This window comes from Camarhynchus parvulus, chromosome 1, assembly GCF_901933205.1.
Source record: "Camarhynchus parvulus chromosome 1, STF_HiC, whole genome shotgun sequence".
NCBI lineage: Eukaryota > Metazoa > Chordata > Aves > Passeriformes > Thraupidae > Camarhynchus > Camarhynchus parvulus.
The window spans coordinates 37,920,053-37,947,037 of NC_044571.1; the positions used below are offsets into that span (position 1 = coordinate 37,920,053).

General features: G+C 40.5%; 2 protein-coding genes across 3 annotated transcripts in view; one reads left to right on the forward strand and one right to left on the reverse strand.

Annotated features, from left to right (window-relative positions):
• Positions 1 to 16,963: 16,963 nt before the first annotated feature.
• Positions 16,964 to 25,248, forward strand: METTL21C (methyltransferase like 21C; the record flags this gene model as incomplete). The annotated part of the gene is given in 6 exon segments (XM_030946906.1): positions 16,964 to 17,020; positions 17,022 to 17,080; positions 21,026 to 21,177; positions 22,453 to 22,595; positions 24,138 to 24,255; positions 24,790 to 25,248. Coding segments are annotated over 6 exon segments (924 nt in total), but the record flags the coding sequence as incomplete, so codon positions are not given.
• Positions 23,160 to 26,985, reverse strand: part of TPP2 (tripeptidyl peptidase 2) — a 52,270-nt gene continuing 48,444 nt past the window's right edge. For both annotated transcript variants that reach the window (XM_030956852.1, XM_030956768.1), the window contains one exon: positions 23,160 to 26,443. In XM_030956852.1, coding sequence (XP_030812712.1) covers positions 26,354 to 26,443 — 90 coding nt within the window. In that variant the 3' untranslated portion in view covers positions 23,160 to 26,353. The remainder of the gene's footprint in view (positions 26,444 to 26,985) is intronic.

The window sequence follows — 26,985 nt, forward strand, 5'->3', positions numbered from 1 at the left end:
CTGCTGGCCCTGCACAGGACAGCCCCAGGAGTCAGACCATGTGCCTGAGTGCATTTCCAAACACTTCGTGAAATATTGGCAGGCTTGGTGCCACGAAAAACACATTTCCAATGTTCAATCCAAAACCCATTTCTAATGTTCAACATAAACCTCTTCTGACACAGCTTCATGCTGTTCTCTCATGTGTGTCAAAGACTTTGTGAAGCCTTTTCTGAAAGAAATATGTGTGTGCGTGTGTGTGTAGTCCATGTACACTCCTATGGATATACATATTTCAGCCTAAACTTGGTTTCTGCTAGGTGTTTGAACAGTCACTGAATGGGACAGTGGGGCTATTCCGTGTGGGTTTGGCATCTGAAGCACACTGAGATAAGGAAACATTGTTATTCCCAACACTTTCAGGATCCTTCTGTACAATAAAGTCAAAAGATTTTAGGAGAAGTTGCCGAGGGACGCTGGGAAGCTCCAGGATTCAATAATATTTACTTGGCAAGAGTTGTACCCTGTGGTAGAAATAAACACCTACAGGCTTTTTTAAAGTAAGAAATGACCTTAAATGTGAAGACCTCTAAATGCACCTGCAGTTTATTGAACAGCTGCTTTCCAGGCCATATTTAGCTGAAGAAGGAGCTAACATCACATCCACATCAGATCCAAAGGGGTTCACATCTGGGGGCCAAGCTCAAACATAAGCTCATAGGCACATTCATAACTTGAACATGCTGGGCATTACTCAATGGTTATAGCTACCCATGCTTGAGTCATGGCCTACATGTGTACCTCTGTGACCTTTGTCAAATTAGAGCTTGGGGTGCTGGCTTAGTGAAACAAAATAATGGAATTAGGTGGCTTTGTTGGTATAGTGAGCTTTATTTTAACAGGACTGTGTTTCCATTCCCGCACAGATGTGTCCCACTGCCCAGGAGGCTTGGATCAGAGGTGCTACAGCATGTGTATATTAAAGGCTGTAATTGAAAGGATTTATTGCTTCCCTCCTTGCCTGTGTCTGAAGGAGGAAATCTCTGTCCAGATGTGACAGCTGCATGGGAGGAAAGGACACTTGGCTATGGCAAGCTCAGTATCCTGAGTGCTTTACAGGCAAACAGACAAGGTCACTACTGAGGAAAATTAAACTCTATGTGATCTAATAAGAAGTCTTTGACAGTAGAAAGTGAAAATGAATTATGCAGTTGCTGAGGTACCAATTTAGCAGGATTGGGAGGGCCACAGTCTCTGGTCTGCTCAGACCAGGTTGCATTGTAGATAAAATAAGTAGTCCCCTTCAGGTTTTTTTAAATTACATTTTGACAGGTTTTACTCATGGCTTTCCATCAGAAAACTATCACTCTCTTTGCGTAGAGAACCAGTAATCCTGGTGCCTGGAGTCTCAAGCCACCTGGGTGAGGTGGTATGACTGGTCCAGCAGACCAGCAGAAAAGGCAGCCTGACTTACTCACTGTCCTCTTGCACTAGAAATGCCGTAACAGACATGGCAAATGACATCTGGTCAGAGGTCAAAATGCAGGCCTTTAAAGCAGGGGGAGGGTAAGATTAGAAAAGCTGCTGTTCCTGTGAAAGGAGTCTTTGCTCATGTAAAACTGCCAGTGGACTTCTCTAGCCAAGAAATGAGGAGAGTGTTCTGGGAACACAGCAGAGTAAGAGGGAGGATGGGGAAGAAGTGTGGTGACTTCTCAGCATCTCTGTTGCAGTCAATGTACAATGCAAATTGGTGTATCTTGTACTGAATCTGGCTGGCAAAGGGGCTGCAGCACTCCTGCACAGGACAAGCCCTCCAACCACAGGCTTCATTCCTGGTGTGTGAATACTCTGTTGATTGATTTAAATGAGGCAGCTGCAGGACTCTTGGTAGGGTGGGAACCTCTCTGCCAGCACAGAATGGTGAATGGAAATGAGAATATTGTGCATCTTCCTTCTTCACTTCTGTTCCTCTTCCCACTGCTTCCCACCACACAGTGCCACTGCTTCCTTGCCCTTGGGTGCTAGTCGGCCACTGTGGCACACATAAACACTCTCCAGGAGAAGACCCCTCTCCTGTGGGGAGAGGCTTACCAAGCTCAGTGATGTCACAGCCAGTGAGTGCCAGGGCCACCTAAAGGCTGGGAGGTGGCTGGGAAGGCAGGCACAGCCATGGGGAGCAAAACTTCCTCCTTGCAGTGGTGGGAGCACCAAGGGCATCCAGTTTGATGTGGAGTTGGGTGAATAGATGGGTGCTACTCTGCCAAGCTCCCCAAGACCTGGATTGCTGATGGCTCCATGTTGTGGAAAAATCCTTGAGCCAGTGGGAACCATCCCAGGTGCCCATTCAGGCTGTCCTCTCCAGCCTCACAGAGAGCTGAGTAGGTCAGCCCTAGGATCGAGTGATTGGAATTTTGATGCTTGACTTAAGAGGGTCTCATGGCTCATTTGAAACTAAGCCTGAGCTAATTAGTCCCTGAAGACGGCACTTCAGAAATAACCTGTCTGGCTCTTGGTATCATGGTGGGAAAGGACAAGGAAAGCTCATCTCTCTCATTCTGTGCTCTCGCCTGGCACATGCCATGAGGTGAGTCTTTGCTGGCTCCAGCCCAGCCCTGCCGTGTCTGCCGAAGGGTGAGGGATAAAGGATTTTCTGAATGCTTTCCCCTGAGTTTTGGCTCTGCCAAAAGGCCTGTTGTTTTGTATTCATCTACTGTCATTGTTCCCCTGGATTAAAAACCGGAGCAGGTTCTCCCTGCACCTGCTGGCACTGTTTGGGTTAATCCCAGGTACTCAGCCGAGCCAGCTCTGGCAGCAAGGGCAGAGCCTGCAGGGCCACCACCTCTTTCTTCCTGTCCCTGGGGGAGACAAAAAGTGAGACAGCCCCTGGCCTTTGCTTCACTTCTGTCCTACCTTTCAACAATCTTTAGAGCCCTAAGTATATGAAAGGGATGTTTCCAGAGACAGGCAGCATCAGGCACTTCATTGTTTCTGATAAATTGGTACTCACAATAGAAAAAAATAATACCACATTATCCAGAGATAAGAGCAATGGAATGAGTACAGAAGTCTCTTATTAAACAACCATCAGCCTGATGCTATAATTGGTATTATATATATATATATAATATAAACCATTATATATATAAAATATAATTATTTCCTTACACTTAACAGCTATGTTCTGATTTTTCCTCCTCTGGATGAGGCAGGCTCTTGCTCTCTTGCTGCCTTTATGAATTTTATCTTGGCTTCTGCAATGAAATAAAAAACCAGTCATCACTTCAAAAATATGTGGTCATGTTTCTTAAATGAAACAGTATGATGCTGAGAGTACCAAGACTGTAACTCAACTTGCTGATCACAAACTGCCAAAGTGATTTTTCTTTCAGGATATTGCCTTTCACTGAACTTGAAGATTGACTTACAATTTGTTGGACCATACATATCTGTTGGACCATGGATATCTATTACATTTAGGAAGAGTGATTAGCAAACACTGGCAAGGCATTCTCCTAAGTAATATGGCACTATTACTCACTGCTGAATTTAAATGAAAAGACAAATGTTACACGCCACAAGCCTAGCTCTATGCAGGTTTTGCCTCTGTTGTTTATTACATATTTCTAAAGTAGCAGATAGAATTCTGGTGTTTTTGAAGCTGTACCTAAGAATCAACTAATGAAAGATCTTTATTAAAGGAGCTGCTTCTATTCAGAGCAGCATAGCCAGATCTTAAGCTAGAAGTGCAGGACAAAACCTTTAAAACACTGCAAGATAAGAAGTGCTTTTGTAGAAATTTTCCCCTTCAACTGACAACTGAAGCTATATTTGTTTTGTCATAAAAAATAATAATTTGAAAAATTGAAAGTGCTAGTCTTTTAAATGGATTTTATACTTCTTTGGCTATTGCTGTCCTGGTCCTAGGAAGCAGCTGACTTTAAGGAGCTGTGCTATAAGGCTCAAGATAGTCATGCCAGCAGCACTGCTCTTAGGAAGATGCGTTTTGTCACCAAGAACTAAGGTAATGACTATCTGGTCCTGAATTCTCCCATCAGTCAAGCAGCAGAGAAATGTTTTCAGACCATGTCAGACCACACACAAACCAGGGACATGGCTTTCTGCAGAAGAGTGCCCACTCTAAGAGGATGCTCTTAGACAAGTCTTTCTGCTTGTAAAGGTGTATCAGAGCTCATGAGACCCACTGGGTGGTAGCCTTTAGAATAGAGCCCATAGCAGTTTGCTGTTCAAAAGAAGGGCTTAAAATTATGCAATAGCTTGAATGTGCATGGGGAAGCTGAAAAGAGTTGGTAGAGGCAACCTTATCCTCATTAGCAACATCTTAAATCACTGCATGAATGTCCTTTCTCATGTTTCCTGCACAGATGCTGGAGATGATTCTGAGTCTATAAAACTTTACTGGATATAGCTCTGTTTGCAGGCTCTCATTCCAGTTTTGAGGAGTAAGTACATTCTTGTCCGGTCTTCATAGTGATATAGTTTGGAAAAAACAACATGCCAAAGCAGTTCTCTTCCATGTGGTCCTCCTTCAGCACAGATGGCTGCAATATCTGTGCCCGCCAAGTGAGTCACACACTCACACCTTTCAGTTTACAAACGTTTTGAAATGTTGTGGGTATGGGAGTAGGGTGTCTGCCTACCTATGCTATTTCTTCTCTTTAAATGAGCATTTGCCCCTTAACCTTGCTAAGAAGCGCAGTTTAACTCAGGGGCACTCAACTGTGGAACTTGCTGGCTCATAAGGGGTTGGAGCAACTTCTTGCCATGTAAGTCTCAGTCTAGTGAGGTACCCAGGATAAGGAAAGGTGTCAAATAAAGCCACCTCATGCTCAAACACAGTTGTGGTTGTCATTCAGCAATGAGCTTGCATATATTCTTCAATATAATCTTATTGGGTTTAATGGGATTTGGAGTGTCCCCAATGTTTGTGCTACAGCTGTGCAATCATCTGACTTGGAGCTTCAACCAGAGGCTGCACAAAAGCAAACTGTGCAAACCTGCTTTCACCCTTGCACCCAGCACCTGTGACATTCTCCTCACAGACCTCACTAAAATGAAGACTGCATCTTTTGGCTGGTCTTGAAAAGGTTAGTCAAATGTCTGCTAGGAATGGCTCAGGTGTACTTTCTCCTGCCTTGGACTGGAAGAATGGCCTTCCACAAGCAATTGCAATCCACTTTCTGAAATTTCTAGGAAATTACACCACCTGATGGTTAGATTGTTAGATGGATGACAACTACAGCTACTAGCTAGTAGTCAAAATTAAAACAAATCTTAATTATTCAGATTTTTCTGTAGCTGTTAAACCTTTATAACTTAGGCATCACTTCCAAGAGGAGGAGATTGGGGGAAAGAGAATGGTTCCCTGTTGGAAAGAGAATGCTTTTCAGCTTACAGATTAGAGGACATACTTCCCGTCCCATTTTACCTGTCACTTCTCTCAAGTGTTGACATCAACAGAAAAAAAGTCTAGATCATAAAAGGCAGTTGTAAGCCTCTTGGGCAGCCAAATCCAGTGTCAATCCTGTGAACTCCAACCCTAAGCTGTTGTTTGTCTCTGGCTAAATTTGCCCTGTAGCTCTGTTTCCATTGTAAAAATTCCATGTCATCAGATGCTGGCCATAGATGCAATAAGTCAAATCCAAATGTTTTTGTCTGAGCACAAAAAAAAACCTCTGGTGAGTTTCCCAGAGACACTTTCCCACCTCTTTCACCTTGCAAAGGCAAGACTTATTTTAAGCTTACTTCTTGCCTCCGGTCATACTTTGCTTCTCAATCCCTAGTTGGCATCCTTGTCGAGGTGACAAGGGATACTCAACCAGTTTCACATCAGGGTGCAGTCACAACAAGAGGGGCTGTGAAAAACTGACTTAAAAATAATCATTTACCTGTAAGCTGGATTGCCATTTGGTGTTGTAAGAGAAGGATGGAATAGAGACAGTTGCACCCACACATTATCTAGTTGTCACTTTCAGTTCCCAAATCTTGTTATTTTTCCAGTAAGATAGCTTTATTTTGGGGAGTTGGGCTTATATCTTATCTCAAAATTTAGTACCTTGGCTCCTTCTTTAATCAGCAGAGATTGGTTTGATGCAGTCAAGGGAACCTGGAGGAGGAATCAGATGCCCTACCAGCACAGATGGGCTTCAGCTATTTAGTGTTGTCTCCTCCTGCCATTCGATACTCCAGGGCAGATGAGACATCCACACAAGGCTGGTAGACGTGATGTAAGATGGAGAAAGCCCTCGTTCTTTTTGGTGAAGCCAGTGGATGGCAACTGGGATACTCCACAACACCTAAAATAGCATTAGACACTTGCTTTTAGGCTACTGAATCCTGGGTTTAGAGAGTTTAATTATTTCTAGATTCATCAATTATACAGAATAGAATTCCATGGACTGGAATGAACTGAACTCCCACATTGATGCCTGACTTTAGATGTTCTCAGCTGGTATTGAATCCCTTCTCCCAGCAGGATTAAGTGGCCTAAATATGGTGTCTAGAACAAGTTAGTCTTTCATTAGTGAATTTGCAGACGATACTGGGCTGGGAGCCGATCTGTTGGAAGGTGGGAGGGCTCTGCAGAGAGACTTGGAACGATTGAATGGATGGCAGAGTCCAATAGGATGAAGTTTAATAAGTCCAAGTGCCGAGTCCTGCATTTTGGCCACAATAACCCCCTGCAGCATTACAAGCTGGGGACAGTGTGGCTGGACAGTGCCCAGGCAGAAAGGGACCTGGGGTGCTGGTCAACAGCTGGCTGAACATGAGCCAGCAGTGTGCCCTGGTGGCCAAGAAAGCCAATGGCATCCTGGCCTGTGTCAGGAATGGTGTGGCCAGCAGGAGCAGGGAGGTCATTCTCCCCCTGTACTTGGCACTGATAAGGCCGCACCTCGAGCGCTGTGTCCAGTTCTGGCCCCTCAGTTTGGGAAGGACCTTGAGATGCTTGAGCACATCCAGAGGAGGCAACGAGGCTGGTGAGGGGCTTAGAACACAAGCCCTGTGAGGAACGACTGAGGGAGCTGGGGATGTTTAGCCTGGGGAAAAGGAGACTCAGGGGTGACCTTATCACCTCTACCACTCCCTGAAAGGTGACTGTAGTCAGGTGGGCGTTGGTCTCTTTCACCAGGCAGCAGCTGACAGAACCAGAGGACACCATCTTAAGCTGCACCAAGGGAAATACAGGTTGGACATTAGGAAAAAGTTTTTTATGGAAAGAATAATAAAGTACTGGAATGGTCTGCCCAGGGATGTGGTGGAGTCACCACCCTGGATGTGTTTAAAATAAGACTGGATGTGGCACTCAGTGCCATGGTTTAGTTGAGGTGTTAGGGCTGAGTTGGACTCAGTCTTGAAGGTCACTTCCAACCTAGTGATTCTGTGATTCTGTGAAACAAAACCTCCCTGCCAAGGTGATGAAAGTTTTCCATTGTCAGTTTGACACAAGCGCATGAGTGATACAGAAGAGCAAAGATGACACCCAAACTTAAAAAGATTTGGGCAAACTTGTTATTTGAGAGCACATTTCTGTGCTCTCACATTGTCCCCAGTGCCTGCGTGACATTGCAGAATCTGGTCAGTGAGGACTGAAAAACCCCATCACAGGTGCCTTTGCAATAGATACCTCTGCAAGTGCACAGCAGGAGGACCAACAGCTGGGAGTGAACCACATCCATCAGCAATGAGCAGGCACCTCAGGCTGCTCACTGTTTCCTAAAACACATGCAGGGGGAAGACAACTTCATCAGTGGAGGAGCTTTACTGTTTAGCTTACATGGCACTACCACTGGCAATATTCTTTAAAGAGCTGCATTGCAGAAGTGATAATTAAAACTAAAGTAAGACTATAATTCTTCTAATTGAATTTCATAACTCATGCATGGAGAGATGCCTAGGAAAGCATTTACTTCATAACATTCATAATAACTATTTACATTTGAAACAGCTGGAGAGAACTCCTTGCAATCTTAGCAGTACATTTCAGTGTTTGACCAGAAAGAGAAACAACATAAAAATATTCACACAAGGGCACAGTTGTTGTGACTAATAATACGTAAGTAATAATTTCCCCACAGAGAGGCTTCATGCAGAGCAGTGGCACCAGAGCAGGTCACAAACACTCAGACAGGTGTGAGCATCACTCCCTCCCACCCAAGGGCACAGGAGCAGAAAGGCAAAGCACCTGCTAGCGACAGCAAGCCTGCAGGCAGGAAGGCAGGAGCTCTGGGATGGAGGAGAGGATGAGCAAAGGACACAAAATTGGAACACCAGATGTAGCTGTCCAGGATTGCTACTGCTGTAACACTGGATTAGCCTGTGCTATGTGACACAGTATTGTTACTCATGGCATAGATTTCACTTGATGATAATTCCTGCACTGCACAGCTACCCCTCCTCTGAGCATCTCTCTGTGCTGCAGTGCTGCAATTGCAACCCTTAAAGAGCTTTTAAAACAACTGTGGTTTTGACCAATTGGCATGAAAACTGAGGCCTGGAACTATGTCCTGGGAGGGGAGGGGGCCAACAAAGTATTTGTGGGGCCCATCACTGGCGTGAAATGCATAAAGTAACCCCTTATCTTTTTGGTGGTGCTGGCAGGGAATCATTTTAACCTTGATGTAATAGCTATCCCAAAATATCTTTTCTGAATAGCCTTACAAAAGCTGCCAGGCAAATCTTTCATAGCTTTAAGTATTACTGGTACTTGCTAGATAACATAATTCTGCTTTTTTTGGGCCATTCCTAGCATACTACAGGCAAGCTGCATGACTGCAGAGGCAGGAGCACCACAAAAGGTTTGCCAAGGCTGACTTCTTCCTTGGCACCAAGTTCCTGGGCCTTCTGGCCTCTCACCTTCACAAAACACACTGATAAAGTAGGTGAAGCTGAGGAAATAAGCTTAGATTCAGCTGTCCCTCTGATAAAATAAAAAAAGCCAAGTCTCGCCTTTCAAACAGTCAGACTTTGATTTATGTCTCCAATTTGTGCTTCTGCACTTTAGTGAGCTAGGAAGGACTTAATGATCACTTCTGGCTGAAGATGTTTGTTAAACATCCACATAGCAATCTTTTTAAACTTCTGCACAGCCAAATCAGCATCCTGTTCCTACCTACGAGATGGAGAGCACACACACAGCAGGATACAGCAGATAAGGCTACACTGAATTTATAGCCCATTTATAGCTTCAGCCAGCAGTTAAAAAGATGTGATGATAGACATTGGGGCTCATTTGATTTTTTAAAAATAAATGTTATTAGTGACTCAGGATTAAAATCTGCAGTTCTTGCTTGGACAAATCTGCTGAGCTTTCAGATGTGGCACACCACAGCACACAGATGTTGATTAAATCTGAGTAAACCGGAGGTCTCAAAACTATCCCTTTTGCAACCAGACTAATTCTATACATGGAAGAAAGGAGAGGCAAGAAAAAAACTTTTAAAAAAGCATGGTTCCAAACATACAAGAGCCCTCTTAAAGATAAACTTGATAATAAATATGAAATATATTTTTTGCAGTCCAATGCAAAAAAGCCCACTCTCTCCAGTGACATAGAAATTTACCTTATGGTAGCCATCTGACATTTCCACTGTGGCTTCAATAAAGTCATCAAAAGTCTGAGGACTAATTCAGGCACAGAGCTGCTTTGATTTGCATTAATTTTTTGATTTGCACACACAATAGTTAAGGAAACACACTCTGTATTTATATTGTGCATCTGTATAGTGAAGCTCATACAAGTCCAGTTTTGTTAAAAATCACAGGGATTAGTGGTGGGGGTTGACAGTGCTGGGTTAACAGTTGGACTCAATCTTAGAGGTGCTTTCCAGCCTTAATGATTCCAGGATTCTAAGTCAATAGAGACTCTTCCATCTAATTTTTTTAAAACTTCTAGTATTAGTCTGCAAAGTCTGATTTCTGAATACTTATTCCTGTTACAAATTGCTTCATTATAATATTGCTTGGGCTACTCATTAGTCATTCATTTGAAATTACTTTAAATACACTTTTATTTTCCTTCTAGAGAAACACCACATTTTTCACAAGTGGAAGAGAAGCAAGGAATTTCTTCAGTGGGGTACCATTAATCAGAACCTGCATTCTTGTTATTCAGCCATTTAATCAACCCTAACCTTGACAAAATCCCCATTGGCTTCAGTACCTTTACCTGAACAAGAACTTGAAAAATTTATTGCTTGGTAAATATTGTTACAATAGGGGATAATTATATATCCTACAAAAAAACCCCAAAACAACAAAAACAACAAGAAAAAAAACTGTAACAAAACCACAAAAAAAACCCCCACAAAATCCAACAAAACAAAAAATCAAAATCAAACAGCCCAACAAAAACAAAAAAGTAAGCCAAAGTCTGTAGCCCTGAGAGTGTTCATCCTTGACACAGCCAGCTTCAGTTGGTCCCTCATTTGTGTCTATAGTAACCAGCCCCAAACAGATTGAGTAAGGGCAGCCCCTGCTGTTAAACTTCCAGTTCAGCATATTAGGACCATCACAATCTTAGCTCTATAAAAAGCCACATGGAATTAGTTCAAGATCTTTGCTTGCCATTAGGAAAAAATAGCAGATGGCATTGAGTCCTTCTCCAAACAACTGGCAGAGAAATGGTAGAGGGACCACGGGAGGTAAGACAACACCCCATGGCAAGGCAGGGGGCTCCTCCATGAAGAGCTTTGAGAGAGTTCAGATGAAAGTTCAGCTTTAGTGACTTCTCTCTGCAGGGAGCAGCAGCTCTCCAAACAGGTGGGATGAATAAGCAGATGAGAAAGAGGTGGCACCAAAGAGAAAAATCTGTCCCTATTTAAAACAGAGAAGAACTGAGATTAATGATGAAATTCAAACTAAAAAAATAAGGCAAACAGCTTCAGATTTTGAAAAATTAACTACAGAAGGCTTGAATATATCTTCAAAACTCATTGTTGAGGGAAGCAGAAGTGTCTGACTTTATAATTAAACAGGAATTAATCAATGTAAAAAAAAAAGAAATCTGTGGATGAGTTATATTGCCTCAGCTGTCAAGATATGAAAATGAGGGCAAAGGATCTGATTTGCCCATGATTTCATGCAGTCAAAGGCACTTTTCACATCCAGCAGTGCCAGAGGTTGCACCTCTCTGTTCCTTCCCTGCCTTCTCTTCGCAGTTGTACCTCTCTAGCCAATCTCTTCATGCAAGTGCATGGCATCTAAATGGTCTTTACCATGATTAGAGACACTTAGAGAAGCTGGGCAAAAAACTCAACAGGGAAATTACTAGTTAAAAAACCCCAAACAGCCTGTTAATTCTGGTATTACAGTGTGTGCTTGAATAATACTCCAGGGCTCTTCACAATAGAAAAGTGAAGGAAGGTCCTACTCAGTCCACAAAAAAAAAATTGATTCACCTGTCCCCTTGTTTTTCTTGCAAGACAGGAAGACATTTTGGTTCAACAGACAACATAGATGGACACAGAAGGTACACAACACACCTATCATCACATGAATGAGGTTAATCTTCAGGTTAATCCAGAGCAGCCTAAATTACAGAGGAAGGTTAGATTATAGAAATAAACACTCAGTTTAGAGTCCCATTTCTCATCATCTTGGCTTTTGTGATGGGTCCAAGTAATGCAGCACTGGTTTCCCCAACAGCTTTGCTAATAAGCTGCAGTGCTTGCACTGCCAGGGAAGGGCAGAACAGGCATTTAATGCACAATACACAGCTGACAGCAGCCAGGAGCTGATGACAAGGTGGGTGCCCCTCTTCTCAGCATAAATCTTGGAGAATTTCTTCACTCCTTCATGCTCCTGAACATAAAGATCCCCTACATGTCAGCACAATTTAAAGTTATTACTTAGAATCTCAGAGTGGCTTGGGTTGGAAGGGACACAAAGAGCATCTAGTTCCAACCCCACTGCCATGGGCAGGGACAGCTTTCACTAGACCACATTGCTCAGAGCCCCATCCAGCCTGGCCTTGAACACCTCCAGCAGTGGGGCATCCACAATTTCTCTGGGCAATTTGTTCCAGGTTTCTTACCTAGCAACACTCAGCTTTGCTCCCTTCGAGATGTGTGCCATCTCGTTGTACGTGCAAATAAGGTTAAGACTGATTAACATAAAACATTGACTCAATTAAAGAAAAAAAATAAAATTTTTTCAAGCACTGAAACAGGCTCTCAGTGAAGTGGTTGAGTCACCATCCCTGAGCCAGGCAAGCAGAAGAAGACATTTACCCAGGAGAATGTATTTCTTATTCTAAAAATAATGAAAACTGTGTGTTTGGTTTGAGGTTCATATTCAGTGTTATCCTACACCTTTCACTGCCCTTATTCAGGAAGGCCGCCAGAATTGAGTATTAGTGACCTTATGCTGAGAATTCATTCCACAGCCATAATGAATTGGAAAAAAAAATGCCAAACATTGAAGATCATGCTTTAGATTGAAAGGGATCTTTAAAGGTCATCCAGTGCAGTCCCTCCTGCAATGAGCAGGGACATCTTGAGCTAGATCAGGTTGCTAAGAGCTCTGTCCAACCTGACCTTGAATGTTTCCATGGATGGGGATCGGTCTGTTCCCCAGCATGTATTGGCCTCCGGGGTTGCCCCAACCCAGGTGCAACATCTTTCACTTGGTCTTGTTAAATCTCAGGATATTCCCATGGGCTTACTTCTTAAGCTTGTCCATGTTCCTCTGGATGGCATCACATCCTTCAGGTGTGTCAACTGCACCACTCAGCGTGGTGACATCTGCAAATTTGCTAGGGTGCACTCAATTCCTTTGTCTATGTCATTAAGAAGATATTAAATAACACTAGTCCCAACATGGACCTCTGAGGGATTCCTCCTGTCAACAGCGTTCATTGAGCCATTGACCATTACCCTGTGGATGTGACCATCCAACCAATTCCTTAGCCACAGAACAGTTCACCCATCAAATCCATCTCTCTCCAATTCATAAAAAGTTGGGGATCCTGTCAGAGACTTTACCATAGTCCAGATAAATAACATCTTCCCTTGTCCACTGATGTAGCCACTCCATCATAGAAGGCTTGATTAGGCAGGACTTGCCCTTGGCAGAGCTGTGCTGGCTCTTCTTAAAAAACAATTCTCCACACTCAATCCAGCTCTTGGTGTAGAGGGCAGCCCCACCACCTCTCCTTTCTCCCCTGTCCATTCTAAACAGCCTGTAGCCATTGACGGTCGCATTCCAGTCATGGGATTCATCTCACCATGTTTCAGTAGCAGCAGCTAGGTCATAGATTTCCAGCAGCACAGTGGCTTCCAACTCCTCCTGTCTGTTTCCAATGCTGCCTGCGTTTGTGTAAAGGCACCTCAGCTGAGCTGTTGGCCGTGTCATCTTCCTAGAGAAACATTCCTTAATTCCTGTGAGATATTTCACTGGTGTTTCCCTGTCAGAGATCTCAACCAAGAACAAATTCACCTTGCAGTTGTTTATACTTCAGTGGACCATGCAAGACCATGCTGTAGACATTTAGCTGGCTGCTGACAGACATCCCCAGCAATAAGAATGAGGAGAATCTGCTGTAGAAGTGTGACTCTGCCAATTTTCATCAGTCATTCGCCAGGTCACCCAGGCCCTCCAGCAAATCCTGCAGGAGCTACAAGACCATGAAAGTTTAAATCAAAGATTTGAGGCACATACTGAAAAGATGAGATAATATCTGAATTCCTGTAGTGGAAAAAAACAATGTTCCTTTTCCAGTTTTTGTTTGGTTGGATTTTTTCCATTTCCTTATAAAAATGCAACAATCCCTTTGTGGTTTTGGTTAGTGATGTGGTTTTGCAGGTATATAGCTATGGTATATTGCTGTCTCTGGCTCCATGAAGATCTCTTTCCTAGGTGCTACCGTGTTAGAGACTGTGTATTATGTGGTACTTGTCAGCACTGAATTTCATTTATCACATTATCACCTCTCATAACATGCCAGAGATCCTTCTGGAACTCTGCAGCTTATTTTTATTTTCACTGTCTTGAATAATTCTGCATGGTCATCACATTATTTTCACTACATTTTAGGAATACACTCAGCAGCACTGGTTTTTCTGCGTCATTGAAAACCTGACCATTTATGGTCTCATTACTGTTAAATTATTAAAACAAAATATAAAACTCCTTATCCCAACAAAACCCAATTTCTGTAGGGATCTTTAGTGAGTGACCTATGAAAAGCTTGTGGAAAGCCACATACGCTGTAATCTGGAGGACCATTCACAACTCGCTTGTAGATGCTGCCAAAGAACACACAAAACCTTCTTTACAGCACCTCTTATTTATCACCAGCACTGCTGTTCCTCTCAGTTAAACCAGCACTGTCAGACTTGCCCCAGTGTTCCCTACATGCCTCCAAGACTCCCTTAGAAATACAACTCACATTTGTACAATTTCCCGTGCTTGTGTATCAAGCCTATTTTAGATGCAGGCACCACACTTTGGTCTGGAGCTGGTAATACCACTGTGGAGTTCTGAGTAATTGCCATCTGGTCCTGTTCATCTGTGGTTATTGATTTAATTGACAAGAATATAATTTAACTTTTCTGGTTTAACTCTGCTGTCCTTTGGCAAAAATCTGGAAGGCTTCTTGCTCCTGATGGGTTTAATGTCCATAACATTTTCATTCCTGCTTATCACAACCTTTTAAAGTTCTGATAGTTTTACATAATTTTTATGCTGTAATTGGTACTATTAACAGCAGAGGAACATTTTAATTTGTTTTAAAATTGAAACACTGTACTCTATAATCCAATAATAGGAATATAGTTTTACTCTGCCTGTACATGGAAGAGAATGCTACTGCTGAGTTCAGTGACACAGTCAGGAAAAATACTTCTCTCAGCTTTCCTGATAGTATAAGAGCACTAAATGGGAAAAAGACCCATACTACTAATTAGGTTTCACATTACCAGACCTAACACGCCCCTAAACCTATGCAAGCTACGCAATTCACATTAAAATACATACATTCTAAAAATATTTGAAGTTTGCTTTACTTTATCACATTTGGCAGCCTGCTGCATTTTGTCTTCTGCCAATGGTCTAGATGGCAAAATTCCCACAAGTGTTTAGAGAAACAGAAAAGCCAACCAAATAATTCAGAGCTTTGTGGAATTGGATGTTGAATTGATAACTGAAAAATGCCCTTTTACATGTAGAACTGAGGTGCTGTATTTCCCTCAGCCTGCCCATTCACAGAAGTCTGGAGAACTTTTAATTCCATGGGGCTATCCCTCCAGACAACAGTCATTTTCAATGTTAAACAAGAAATACTTGGAGATTGAGTGTGGAATAAGAAGTATTTATAGAAAGTATATAGTAAATATATGTCAACAAAAGCTACATTTCAGAGTATCAGTGTTGATTCCTCCATGAGTTGTAAACAAGAAATTGAGCCATGCTTGCATGATTCATAAATAAACGGTAACACTGTCCCTACAGTTTCCACCCTCACTACAAGAGAGACATTACAGAGTAAGCCAATTCCTCTGCTTTCATTTAACAAATAAACTGTTTATATCCACCATTACTCTCATTCCAAAGCTTAGGACAGAGCTCGGACAGCAGCACCAGTCTGAGCTGCATTCGGCCCTGGTGACAAATACAATAAATATGACAGCAGGAACATGCCTGCTAAAAGGACCACATCTTAAAAAAAGCCATGGCAGCCATTCCAGCAGCAGCCTATCTTAATTTCCAATAACAACTACTCACCTGCCTCAGGACCACTCATTTGCCCTACTTGTAAAGTCAGGCAGGTCTGTGGAAGGCAAAGTTTACAATATCAACTTAATACAGTTAATATCATAATACTAGTTCCCAAGTATAAATTAAAAAGTGTCTTTTAACTATCACATTTCAGAGGAAAGAAGCTGGTGAGCATTTTAAGTGGAGACAAGTATTTCCTATCTTTGGTGTGACTCCTAGAGACATGCAGCAGGACGCACATGGAACAGCTGCCATGACACAAAAGGGTCATTTTTTTAACTTTGCCACTCTTCAGGAGAGCATTACCTAAATTCAAAAGCTTTTCACCCCAAAAGGAAAATGCCTATAAATTTAATTAAAAATCCACATTTCCTCTGTCTCCCCCATTTCTTTTGCCAGCCTTCATCTGTTCATTAATTAGCCAGGGGTTATTTTCTAGCTTTATGACTTCCAAAGTTGCTTTAAAATTTTTCTGTCCTCTAATAGGATTGAATTTCTTTTGGCAGAATCTTTGCAAAGAAAGAGAAGGGAGGGCAGAAAAACAGCAAAGGAATAAATGGATATAAACGTCTCCAATTCTTGAAATGTATAAGGAATACACATCTGGTTCATCTTCAAAATCTATGACATCCATCTGTTTTAAAATAATCAGCTGGAAGATCTTCTGATAAAAGTGGGATTTTTTTGTTTATTTTATTTTATTATTTTATTAAAATTATGTTATTATTTTATTAAACATTTTAATGATTTTCATTTGTTTTTCATCCTTTTTCAGTCCATACAATATTTCCTATGGTTATGACCTGCAGTGAAGATGATAAGAAAGTTTTTTCCTTAGGACTAACACTTCCCCACACTGTCTGTGACTCAGGGCAGGTAGGGCACGCAGAGCTTCCCCAACCAGACGCTCAGCAGGGCAAGGAAGACCTGACCTTTTCCTGGTAGTGGGAGCTTCATGAACTTTTCCCTGTGCTTGGGCGGCTGCCAAGTTGCCACACTCATTATTTATGCGCTAGTTTGCCCACAGTAAGTTGCTGGCTTGGTTAAGCTCCACTGACGTAAGGCGAACACAGGGAACGGTGTTGTCTGCAAAAACAGAACAAGAGTCTGGAGGAGCCGAGAAAGGTTTGTATACTTGGGGCTTCAAAGTCTAAGAGGGTTTTTGATTTTGTACTGCACATGTGGCAGATTTATGTGTAACGTGGTAAGTGTAAGTTCTTCGAGCGCTGCCTGGTAACGTTACTCTAAATAACCTGCAATCCGACTGGCTGGAAGGGAAAGTTATTCTTTTCAGGTGCGCGCCTGTATATAATACCTCTGGAGTGTGCATCCACCCACAGGAAACTTCCCATGCCCTCTATCACATCAGGTACCCACACAGCTGCCCAGCTAACTTCATTTGATGTCCCCTGCTAACTAACAACAGAAACACCTTTGTCTGACTTTTTGTATTTCAGGTCAGCTCTGTGAGCCAAGAGAATCCAGCTCTCTGTTTCGTGCGGAGTGACAGTCACTGCAGTATTTGGGTGCGTTTACCTTGCAGATTCAAATATCACATAGTTTTACTATAGTGATGTTCCTAACATTGACATTTCCTTTGTTTCCTAAAATTTGTGCTGCTGGTGTTTATTTTTTTAAATTTAGTTCATGGTAACATGAGAAAATTGCATGAGCTCTAAAGCAGATGTTAATGTATGATACTAGTATGATTAAACCCGATCTTGCAAAGAACAGACTGCACTTGCAAAGAACAGACTGCACATGTGAGCAAATGAAATTGGCTTTTGCTCAAATATTTAACACAGACTACACTGTGCAACTCTGTGCTGAGATGAAACACATTTCAGCAGAGTTGTGTTTACAGCTGAAGACCCAGTGACACAGCACTGCTCAGTAACCTACTCTTTTTTGGCCATGTAACTGGATATTAAAAGCTCTTTCCAATAAATTGATTTCAGCAGCTTAAGAGGCACAAAGTTTATTCTTATAGGGGTCTGTTACCTTAAGGTTTATCATCATCTTACAATTTCCCTCTACGTGTTACCTTGGTAATTTTATGTAATATTGTCAAATAGATACAGTTCTGTGAATTCTTCTCTCTTCCTTAGGTTCTGATGAAATCAAATGTGATTTTCTAAGTTGTGTTCACAACAGCTTAAGACTATTAATGAAGTCAATACTGGTTTAAAAACTCTGAAAGAATTAGATAAACATTTCCCAACAAGACTAATTTGGAAAAAAACTGGCTGCTAACATTCAGAAAGAGCCAACATTTTCTAAGAGAACAGATTTTGCTTGCAACATTATCAAACAAAAATTATTTTAGAGATATATATATTTTTAGTAAAACATGGATCAGAAAAATGTCAAAATAGTGACATATGTTGTTTTTTGTAATTCTGTGAGCACAGCAGCAACATGAACCTATGTTGCATAGAGAATGCAATAATGCAAACACCACTTATTTGCAAATAGCCTCTCAATATTCACTTGTGCCTGTAGCCTTCAGGAGCAGTTTGTCATTTAAAATGACAAATAAAGCTGTGCATCATTAAAGCCAAGACACTAATATACTTGAATTCTTGAATTTATAAGACTAAAACTGTCCTGTTGTTTGCAGCTAAAAAAAGACTTACTTTTAACTCCTATGAAATATGTAATTGAATAATTATGGCAGTAGAAGGAACATGTATATATATATATATACATATATACACAGTTATAAATTCCTTTCTGTTTAGAGAAAGCTATACCTCTACAAGATATTAGTATAGCATCCAGAAACTCCAGCCAAAAACCAGAGCCCAGTGTGTCAGGTGACATACAAACATAGAGTGCATAGTGTTTATCCCCCAAATCACCACCTAGGAGCTCAGGCAACTTATGGACTTAATGACCACACCAGCAGCAGGGTGACCACTGGTGTGGATTTTAGACCTCCTGATTATTTTAACGAATTTAGTAAAACCAGCAAGGTTTCTTTATAAATATTTAAGCAGACTCCCATTTTAGGGGAACTCAAAGAACAAAGTGAGGGAAAGCATAACAATTTTTATTTTGAAAATGTAACATAACATGTCTAATCAAGTTAAGAGCTCAATCTGAATGAGTGATAAATAGAGTATAGATATATATCAGGATCAGAGACACAATTTTATTTGCTGCAGGTATTTAATAGCTGATCAACAAATTTGTATTTATCAAGCATGTTTCCAAGCTATTTTCTGGAATTCGCTGCCACCCACAGCCAACTGAAATTTTGGCCTGTTGTAGTAAGAGCTTGCTTAAGCAAGGAAAAAAATACAGGGAGATCACTTTCCACCCAAACTGACAAATTAACAGTTTATTCATTAAGCAAGCCTTCTGGTTTTATACAAGAGCCTTACAAAAAACCCCACCAAAACAAACACTCACCCCAAAATCTCCAATTATGAGAATGGAGTGCTCTGCACTTTCTGAACATAAAATGTTCAGAAGACTGTGTCTTCAACCAAATGTCTTCTGCTGTAGCCATCACCACTTCTGACAGATTCTTCTCTTTTCATTAGGTACCCTCCCAATTGCACAAGTCTGAAAATATTTTTCACAGAGATTTCCTAAAGCATTAAAACATGAGCAGATTTTATTCTAGTTTAAGGCATGAAAAGGAGACCTTGCTTAAATCCAGAAGCTTACTTTTGATTAAATGAAAAAAACCATTGCTGTTGGAAGGAGGCACACTGTGACATGTGGAAAGTGAACATGGATGCACTCCCTCATGTCAGGGAATGCAGTGACTGCACCATTAACTTCAGTCTCTTACCTACCTTCATCTTACCTCAAATCACACACCAGAGGGGAAAGCCAGATCTTGTTACTAGCCAGATGGAGGCCCTCTGAAGAAAAAAAGTGCAGAAATCGATTTAAAGCACTTCAGAACACTCTTTTCTGTTGCAGTACAAAATCACTGCCAAGATGGAGCAAATGCAGTGTCAGAGGAATTAGAACAGAAATTCTGTCCTTGTGCATAAACAGAGCAGCAATACGGAATATATCAGGTATCAGTAGGATTGCAATGGTGTCAATATCATGTGCAAATTAAATCACTCATATAAGTCAGCAGTCACACTGCTCCTTAAAAAAAACAAACCTGCAGGCATTGCTAAACATCTTGGCCACTGCTAGAGATTTACCCCTTCCAGTGAGGATATGTAAATCAGCCTCCTGCAGTATGATGCAACTCAAACGCAACTCAAACACTTTGCAGTGCATGTGGCTGGAGAGAGCAAATATGCAGTCTCCAAAATGAGCAGAGTGGACAAATGTTTTTATCATGGATAAAAACAGCTCACTCCAGCCATCATGTTATGTGGGAAAGGTGAACATATACAGCCTCTGGCCAAAGTAAGTTATGAACCATTTGCTCTTTACATATAGATGTGTCTGTGTATATATCTATTTCTGTATCTAATCTAGATCTAATCTATATCTATATCTCTATATCTAATTTTCACACACACTCACAGATATATGCATTTCTTTACTGAAGAAAACTCTAGTCAAGCAAAGAATTTTACTGACCTATGTCTCTCCAAGCAAATCTATATTGAGTTCTGTTCCTGCTTTTATTGATGCTGGCTGGTATCAATCAATTCCTTCTTAGATTGGGTGCTGCCCTGTACCCTGGGGATTCACAGAGAGAGTTATCCAAAAACCTTATGGAGTCAATCTTCTCACTGCAATGATTTCCTGACTACCATCTGGGTATTCTGAAGTTCATTGCATTTCAGTGTAATTGGGTTAGCTGTTCTGCAGGAAAAGACATTGAAGAGAAGGCAACTCTGTGCAAGGAGACAAAATCAAGAGCACTGACTGGAGCAAAGGAAACAGTTTTATCTCTGGAGTCATAAGTCCCAAGTTTTTTGAAAATAGTAAATTACACAGATAAAAAGTCACAGATACTAAAAGACAGTTATCTTCCTCAGCTATCGCTTCAACTTATAAGAGTAGCTCAATTTTCAGGCTAACTAGAGGTATCAATTCAGTGACATGATTCTAAGCTTCTGCATAAATGATAAAATAAACACAATGATATAAATGATAAATGAGAGAGAAGAAAAATTCCGACAGCATTACTACATACCCAGAAACAGCCTGTACCACCCAGTGGAGTGGAGATGTCCCATCTCATCCTGTTGCTTCAATCCATCACTGAAAAAACTCCAAAAGGCCACCAAAGGCCACCTAAACTACTCACTGTCTTTTTCCAGACATATTTCATATGAAGAGAGTGCCTGCAAGATTTTATAACATTATTTTTCCCCTTCTGTTTCAGCTCTTTTGCCATGATCTCTGCACAGCAGCCACCATTCCCCAACAAAATTCAAAGAACAATGGGCTGCCAATCCGAGGAAGAAGAAACCTGTGAAGAGCAGTATGACTCTGAAAACTGCACTTGCAGCTCTGAGCATGCAGAATCTGACACAGGTTTAGTCCAATTTAAATACTGCAATTGCTATGGCATGCTAACATATCATACTTTGATTTTTGTCAGTCTTCAAACAGTAGATGTCATATTGCAACTTTTCCTTTGATATCTGATTTCCCCCATTATTTCCTCTTATGTTTGCATATATTATCAGATCAAATCTACAAGAAATACCCCTCTATCTCCATAATTAAGAAATATATTTTAAAAGGTCTTTGGATTTTATTTAGACATCTAAGAATTACTTTTCAATTAAAATCTCTTACAAAAGAGATATGGTTAAAATATGCATTGATTGGGCTGTCACTGTTAAAGCCATGTTATTACAGATTTTAACAGGCTAAACTGCTCCAACAGCTACTAAGGATTCCAGGCAGGCATCAGTTAAAAGCCCCTACAATCCAGAGCAAATTTTCCCCTTGCAGTTAATCCTATGCATATCCTTGCAACAAAAGTTCAGCCATTCAGAACAGTGTCCTTGTTTTCAGTGAGATCAGATGGAACAGCCTCAGCACAGATCTGAAACACCTCAGCCATGAGCCTCCTTGCTATGATGAGACCCCCGAGGACAACTGTAGCACTGACTTGCTGAGCTACATTGTGTATACCAACATAAAAAGCATCTTACAACCCTCCTCCTGTGGGAGGATGCTTAAAAAACAACCACCAAGAGTCAGGTTTTCTTTAATGTAGGATGTAGATGCTAAGTCCTTTTGTAAAAAGCAGCTTGCTGTTGTAGAGCTACTGACCTTACAAACGAAATCTACAGCACAAACACCAAAGTACAAGCTAACTTGGTCCTGAAAATCTTCTAGATGTTAAGAGTTTTATATTTGAATTGGTAGGTTTTCCTAAAAGGCTCCTTTCTCTCTCTAAATTGCCCATGTGAATACCTAGAATGGCAGGAAATGACCATTGCTCCTCTCACCCTCTGGCCACCCAGACTGTCTGGTTTTGGACAGCAACTAGTCTCCACTGAAGGGGTGGTCAGGCATTGGAACAGGCTGCTCAGGGATCACCACCCACAGAAGTGCTCAAAAGATCTGCAGATGTGACATTTGGGGATGTTTTAGCAATGAACATAGTGCTGGGTTGGTTAATGGCTGGATTTAATGATCTTCCAGATCTTTTCCAACCTTAACAATGCTTTGATTTAAGACTGATGTCCTGAGAGCTTTTCAAGTCCACGTGCTCACACACAGTTTTTGTAAAATAATTTTTACCCTTTAACAAGTTGCACATACACCCATAAAATTTCAACTTTTCTCTCACAGCCTCACCAGTAACTCTCAAAATACTGCAGAACTGGGTTCCTAGAGTTTCACACTACTTTGATAAGGAGCACTATACGTATGTTGGCCATCAGATTGTCATTCAGGAGTCCATAGAACACTTTGGAGCTGTGGTATGGCCAGGGGTAAGTACACAACACCACATGCAGAAAGCTCACGTGACACAAGAGCAAATCAGGACAGCAGCACACAAATATTAAGGAAGCTTTCTTAGATGTGACACTTCTGACAGTGGAAGTTTCCCTATGCAGAATGAAGTCCTTCAGCAGAAAGCTCTGCCTTAGGGTAATTTGCCAGTTCATGCCAAAAGGACTATGGCACCAAAGCATTTGTACATTGGATGTAGGGATTGAAAAAAAAATTTAGTAAGGGAACTTAGGAAGAAACATTCAGCTTCCTCCATGCTTCCAATCAGTCACTGCTGGTAAGTAAGTAATCAGCAGTACTAAAAGGAGGCTGAAAAAGAAAACTGTGAGAGATTGAATAAATAAAGGATGTTAAAATTACTAAAAATGCTTCTTTTAAAGAAAAGGCTAGAACAGTTTCATTACAGTATGGAAAATCATACTTGTAAGCAGTTCTTCAATCTCTGCCTCTCCTACTCTTACCAACAGAATTTTATGCAGACTAAGAAAACTGCCTCTGAGGGGAGAGTCAACTGATAAAGACAAGAAAATCAGGATTTCAAAATTGTTCAGATCCACATTTATTTAAAAAGCTCACAAGGAAATGGCAGACAATTTCAAAACAATAGAGAGAGCATATGGGTGGGTGAAACAGGATCTTATTCTGAAATGTCAGATCATCAATTTGCACATTAATCAAGTGTCAGAATGCAGATGGTAAAACTCTCCAAGAAAATTGAAAGGTTGCACAAATTGGACTGGTGATTCATTAGCTGTCAGCTTTCCCAGAGCAGGTAGACTGCATTATGTAGGTGTTGCATTATGAAAAGCACAAGAGTTAAAACAGTAACACAATTCTAAAGAAGAGAAGCAAAAGGGGGAAGACAGTTTCTTTGGCATCAGTTTATGTTGTTAATAAACAGCCCACTTATATTCTGCTGACAAAATCTTTACAAAGGCCTAATAATATTTTAATACAGTGCTGGTTTTGTTTTTTTGAAAGGTTATACTATTATCAATAAACAAGTGTCGAGTTTGTAAATAACCAATTTTCAATATTTTCTTTGCTAAAAAAATTGAAACAAAAAAAAAGTTTTTCAAAAATCTCTGCTGAAGCCTAAAGTTACTGTATGATAGTGACAGCATAGCATAACATTTATGATAATAAACCAGAACATTACTTACATATTGTTAAACTTTGCTGCTCTGACTGTAAGGTTCACATCTTAACACTGCCTATTCTTGTGGGTCCCTTCCAACTCAGCTTATTCTGTGATTCTGTCTTGAGCTGTCAGAGGACTCATGTAGAAGTGTGTAGTAAATCAGTATCACATAAACTTAAAACTAAAAATAAACTGCTTTAGTTTTTTTAATATTAAAAAAACAGGATACATCACAATTCTTCCCATCTTACATTTTTGTTACACCCTTCAGTGTTTCTCATTACACTAAAAAAACACAACACCCTTGTATAAAAACATCTAATGAATTTTTGTGCAACTTAGCTCTTACCCTTTTATGGATATGTGTTAACCATTTTAGGCACTGGCTTTATCTCAGTATCTGGAAGCAAATCAAGAACAATTCAACCTCAAAGATAAAAAAGTTTTGGAAATCGGTGCTGGAACAGGCTTGCTTTCCATTGTGGCCTGTATCTTAGGTTGGTAAATTTGTATTTCCTTTCCAATTTCTAGTGAACGATGATCTAGCTCTGCCATTGTCACTTTAAGGCAACAACAGTTGAAGGAAACTTTGTCACTGTTTTGTTGTTTTTTAAAATGAAAATCACTGTAAAATACTGTTTGTTAACTAAATTACCCTAGTTATGGGGGAGGCTGGACCAGTTATGTAGCTAAACCTTCATACGTGTTCAACTACATACCTATGAATTTTGCACTGTCTCAAGTGAAAGGATGAGAGGAAACCGCCTTAAGTTGTGCCAGGGAGTTCAGATTTTATATTAGAAACTTTTTATTTTACAGAAAGGGTGGGTAGATACCCTTAGAATAAGTTGGCCAGGAAGGTGGTGGAGTCACTGTCTCTGGAAGTATCCAAGAGGCATCTGGATGTGGGACTTGGGGATATGGTTTAGGGGCAATTACGGTAGTGCTGGGTTCATGGTTGGACAGATGATCTTGAAGGTCTCTTACAACCTTAGTGATTCTGTGAATTAACAAACTCATGTTTTCCTTAGGGGCTCATGTTACAGCTACTGATTTGCCTGAAGTTCTTGAAAATCTCTCATATAATATTTCAAGAAATACACAGAACCTGAACATGCACAAACCTGAAGTGAGAAAACTGGTATGGGGAGAAGGCCTCAATGAAGACTTTCCTGTATCAACTCACCATTATGATTTCATACTGGCAACTGATGTTGTGTACCACCATGGAGCTCTGGAGCCCCTGCTAGCAACAATGGTGTACTTTTGTAAGCCAGGAACAGTATTGCTATGGGCAAATAAATTCAGATTCAGTACAGACTATGAATTTTTGGAAAAAGTTTGCAATATCTTTAACACAACCATTCTAGCAGAATTTCCAGAATCAAATGTCAAGCTGCTTAAAGCCACAGTAAGAAAGAATTAAAGAGAAAACTATTACTGATCTTGATTTAGTGGCAGCACCTCAAAAATTGGAATGCTTTCCAAGATTATGTTGCACCATCTGTGCATTTATGGTTGTAAAGTTGCAGTTGCATCTAAGTTTTGCATTGCAAGTAGAAAAAAACCCAGCAAGGCAAAAGATATAGCAGTTTGTCTCTGGCTGATAAATATGACCTGTTCAAACTGACCAACTCCCCTCCACTGAAGGACCAGTGTTAGTAAGAAGGCTTTAACAAAAAGCATCGATCTTCTGGCCTGCACTGAACCTCCGCTGTTTGTAAGCTGCTTTCTTTCAGCAAGTTTTATTTAGGTACTCATCCAGAAACCAATACAAATTTTAGCTTCAGTATTTTTATTCATTATAAAAATCTTTTAAAGTATCAGAGTGAACATGGTGGTATTTTGATCTTCAACTTTGCACATTTATTCTGCAATGTTTTGTATTTTTAACATTAATAAACACCTATGTATAGCTTTACAATATCTGATCAACATGTAATTGTCTGGCACTTTTATACATGTATCAGCCTGTCCTGATACTCAGCTTCACCAGGATTTCTGAGTTTGCCTGAAATCACTCCAAAGTGAAGAGTTTTGAAAATTTACAAGAGTACCTATGCATCAGCAATTCTGAGAAACATTGCAACCATTTGAGAGGTTGAATTTTTCTCAAAAACATTAAATGTAAACTCTTGCAAACAATACAGGTGTCCATTATTTTCATCTAATAAGTAAGATTTTAGCTACTCTTGAAGTAGCTTTAAGGCCTTCATACAATTGAAATTAAGATCAAACTTGTTAAAATTCAGTGTACCATAAAAAATACAGAACTTTTACAGGTTTGCAGTTCAAAGTAACAATTCAGAACATAACATGCATGCAGTAATTCTTTCCAAACCAATTCCAAGTCCTTGACGTTGGCAGTTCTGGCACATCCATTGCCAGCAATGGGATGCACAATAAGGAAACTCCCTGATGACAGGAGTTAGGTTAACAGGTATTGAGCCATACCCAGGTGCCCTTACTGATAAATACACACAATTTAATAATCAGCATTCAGTAATGAAAACATGCGTTCGAATAAAAAGTCAAACTTCTCTTTTCCTATCCTGTCCCATATAAAATCATTTTAATTTTACAACTGTTGATTCTCTAGAATACACAATAATCAGGTGGATACATGACAGGAAGCCAATTTGCAGTGAAAGTTGCACAATGAGTCCATCCAAGCAACTTCATTAGCTGAAGGAAAAAAGCACACATTAAAAAAATGAGTCTTAGTCTTTTTAACATCTAAATCTAAACAAACACTGCACTGATATCAACACTTTACTAAAAATGTCTATAATCAGAAAGACAACAGATTGGAGATCTGGTAAGTTTTGACTTCCTCAGTCCTGAAAGGGGGATCCCTCCTCCCCATTCTATATGATCCACATTCTTTCAACATAATGCACAAGAATTTAATCTTAGAAATTCCCATTAATTCTCCATTAAGTTCTACGAGCAGTAATTATGATTATTAATAGTAAAAAAAACCCCAGTGGTAAAACAGCAACATAAGGGGATTTTTATGAAGATATCTTGAACTAAGTTGTCTCTACCTCCTTTATGCCTAGAAGTAAGTTGCAAAAAGTAAATCTGCTAAAAACAACAGTTACTCACAAACAAGCTATTCTAGAAAAAGGAAGGAAAAAAATCACTGTTTCAAATGAAAGCTGAGTTACAAAACCTAAGTTAAGATATTACATTTAGTGCTTTCTAAAATGAGAAGAGTACAAAAA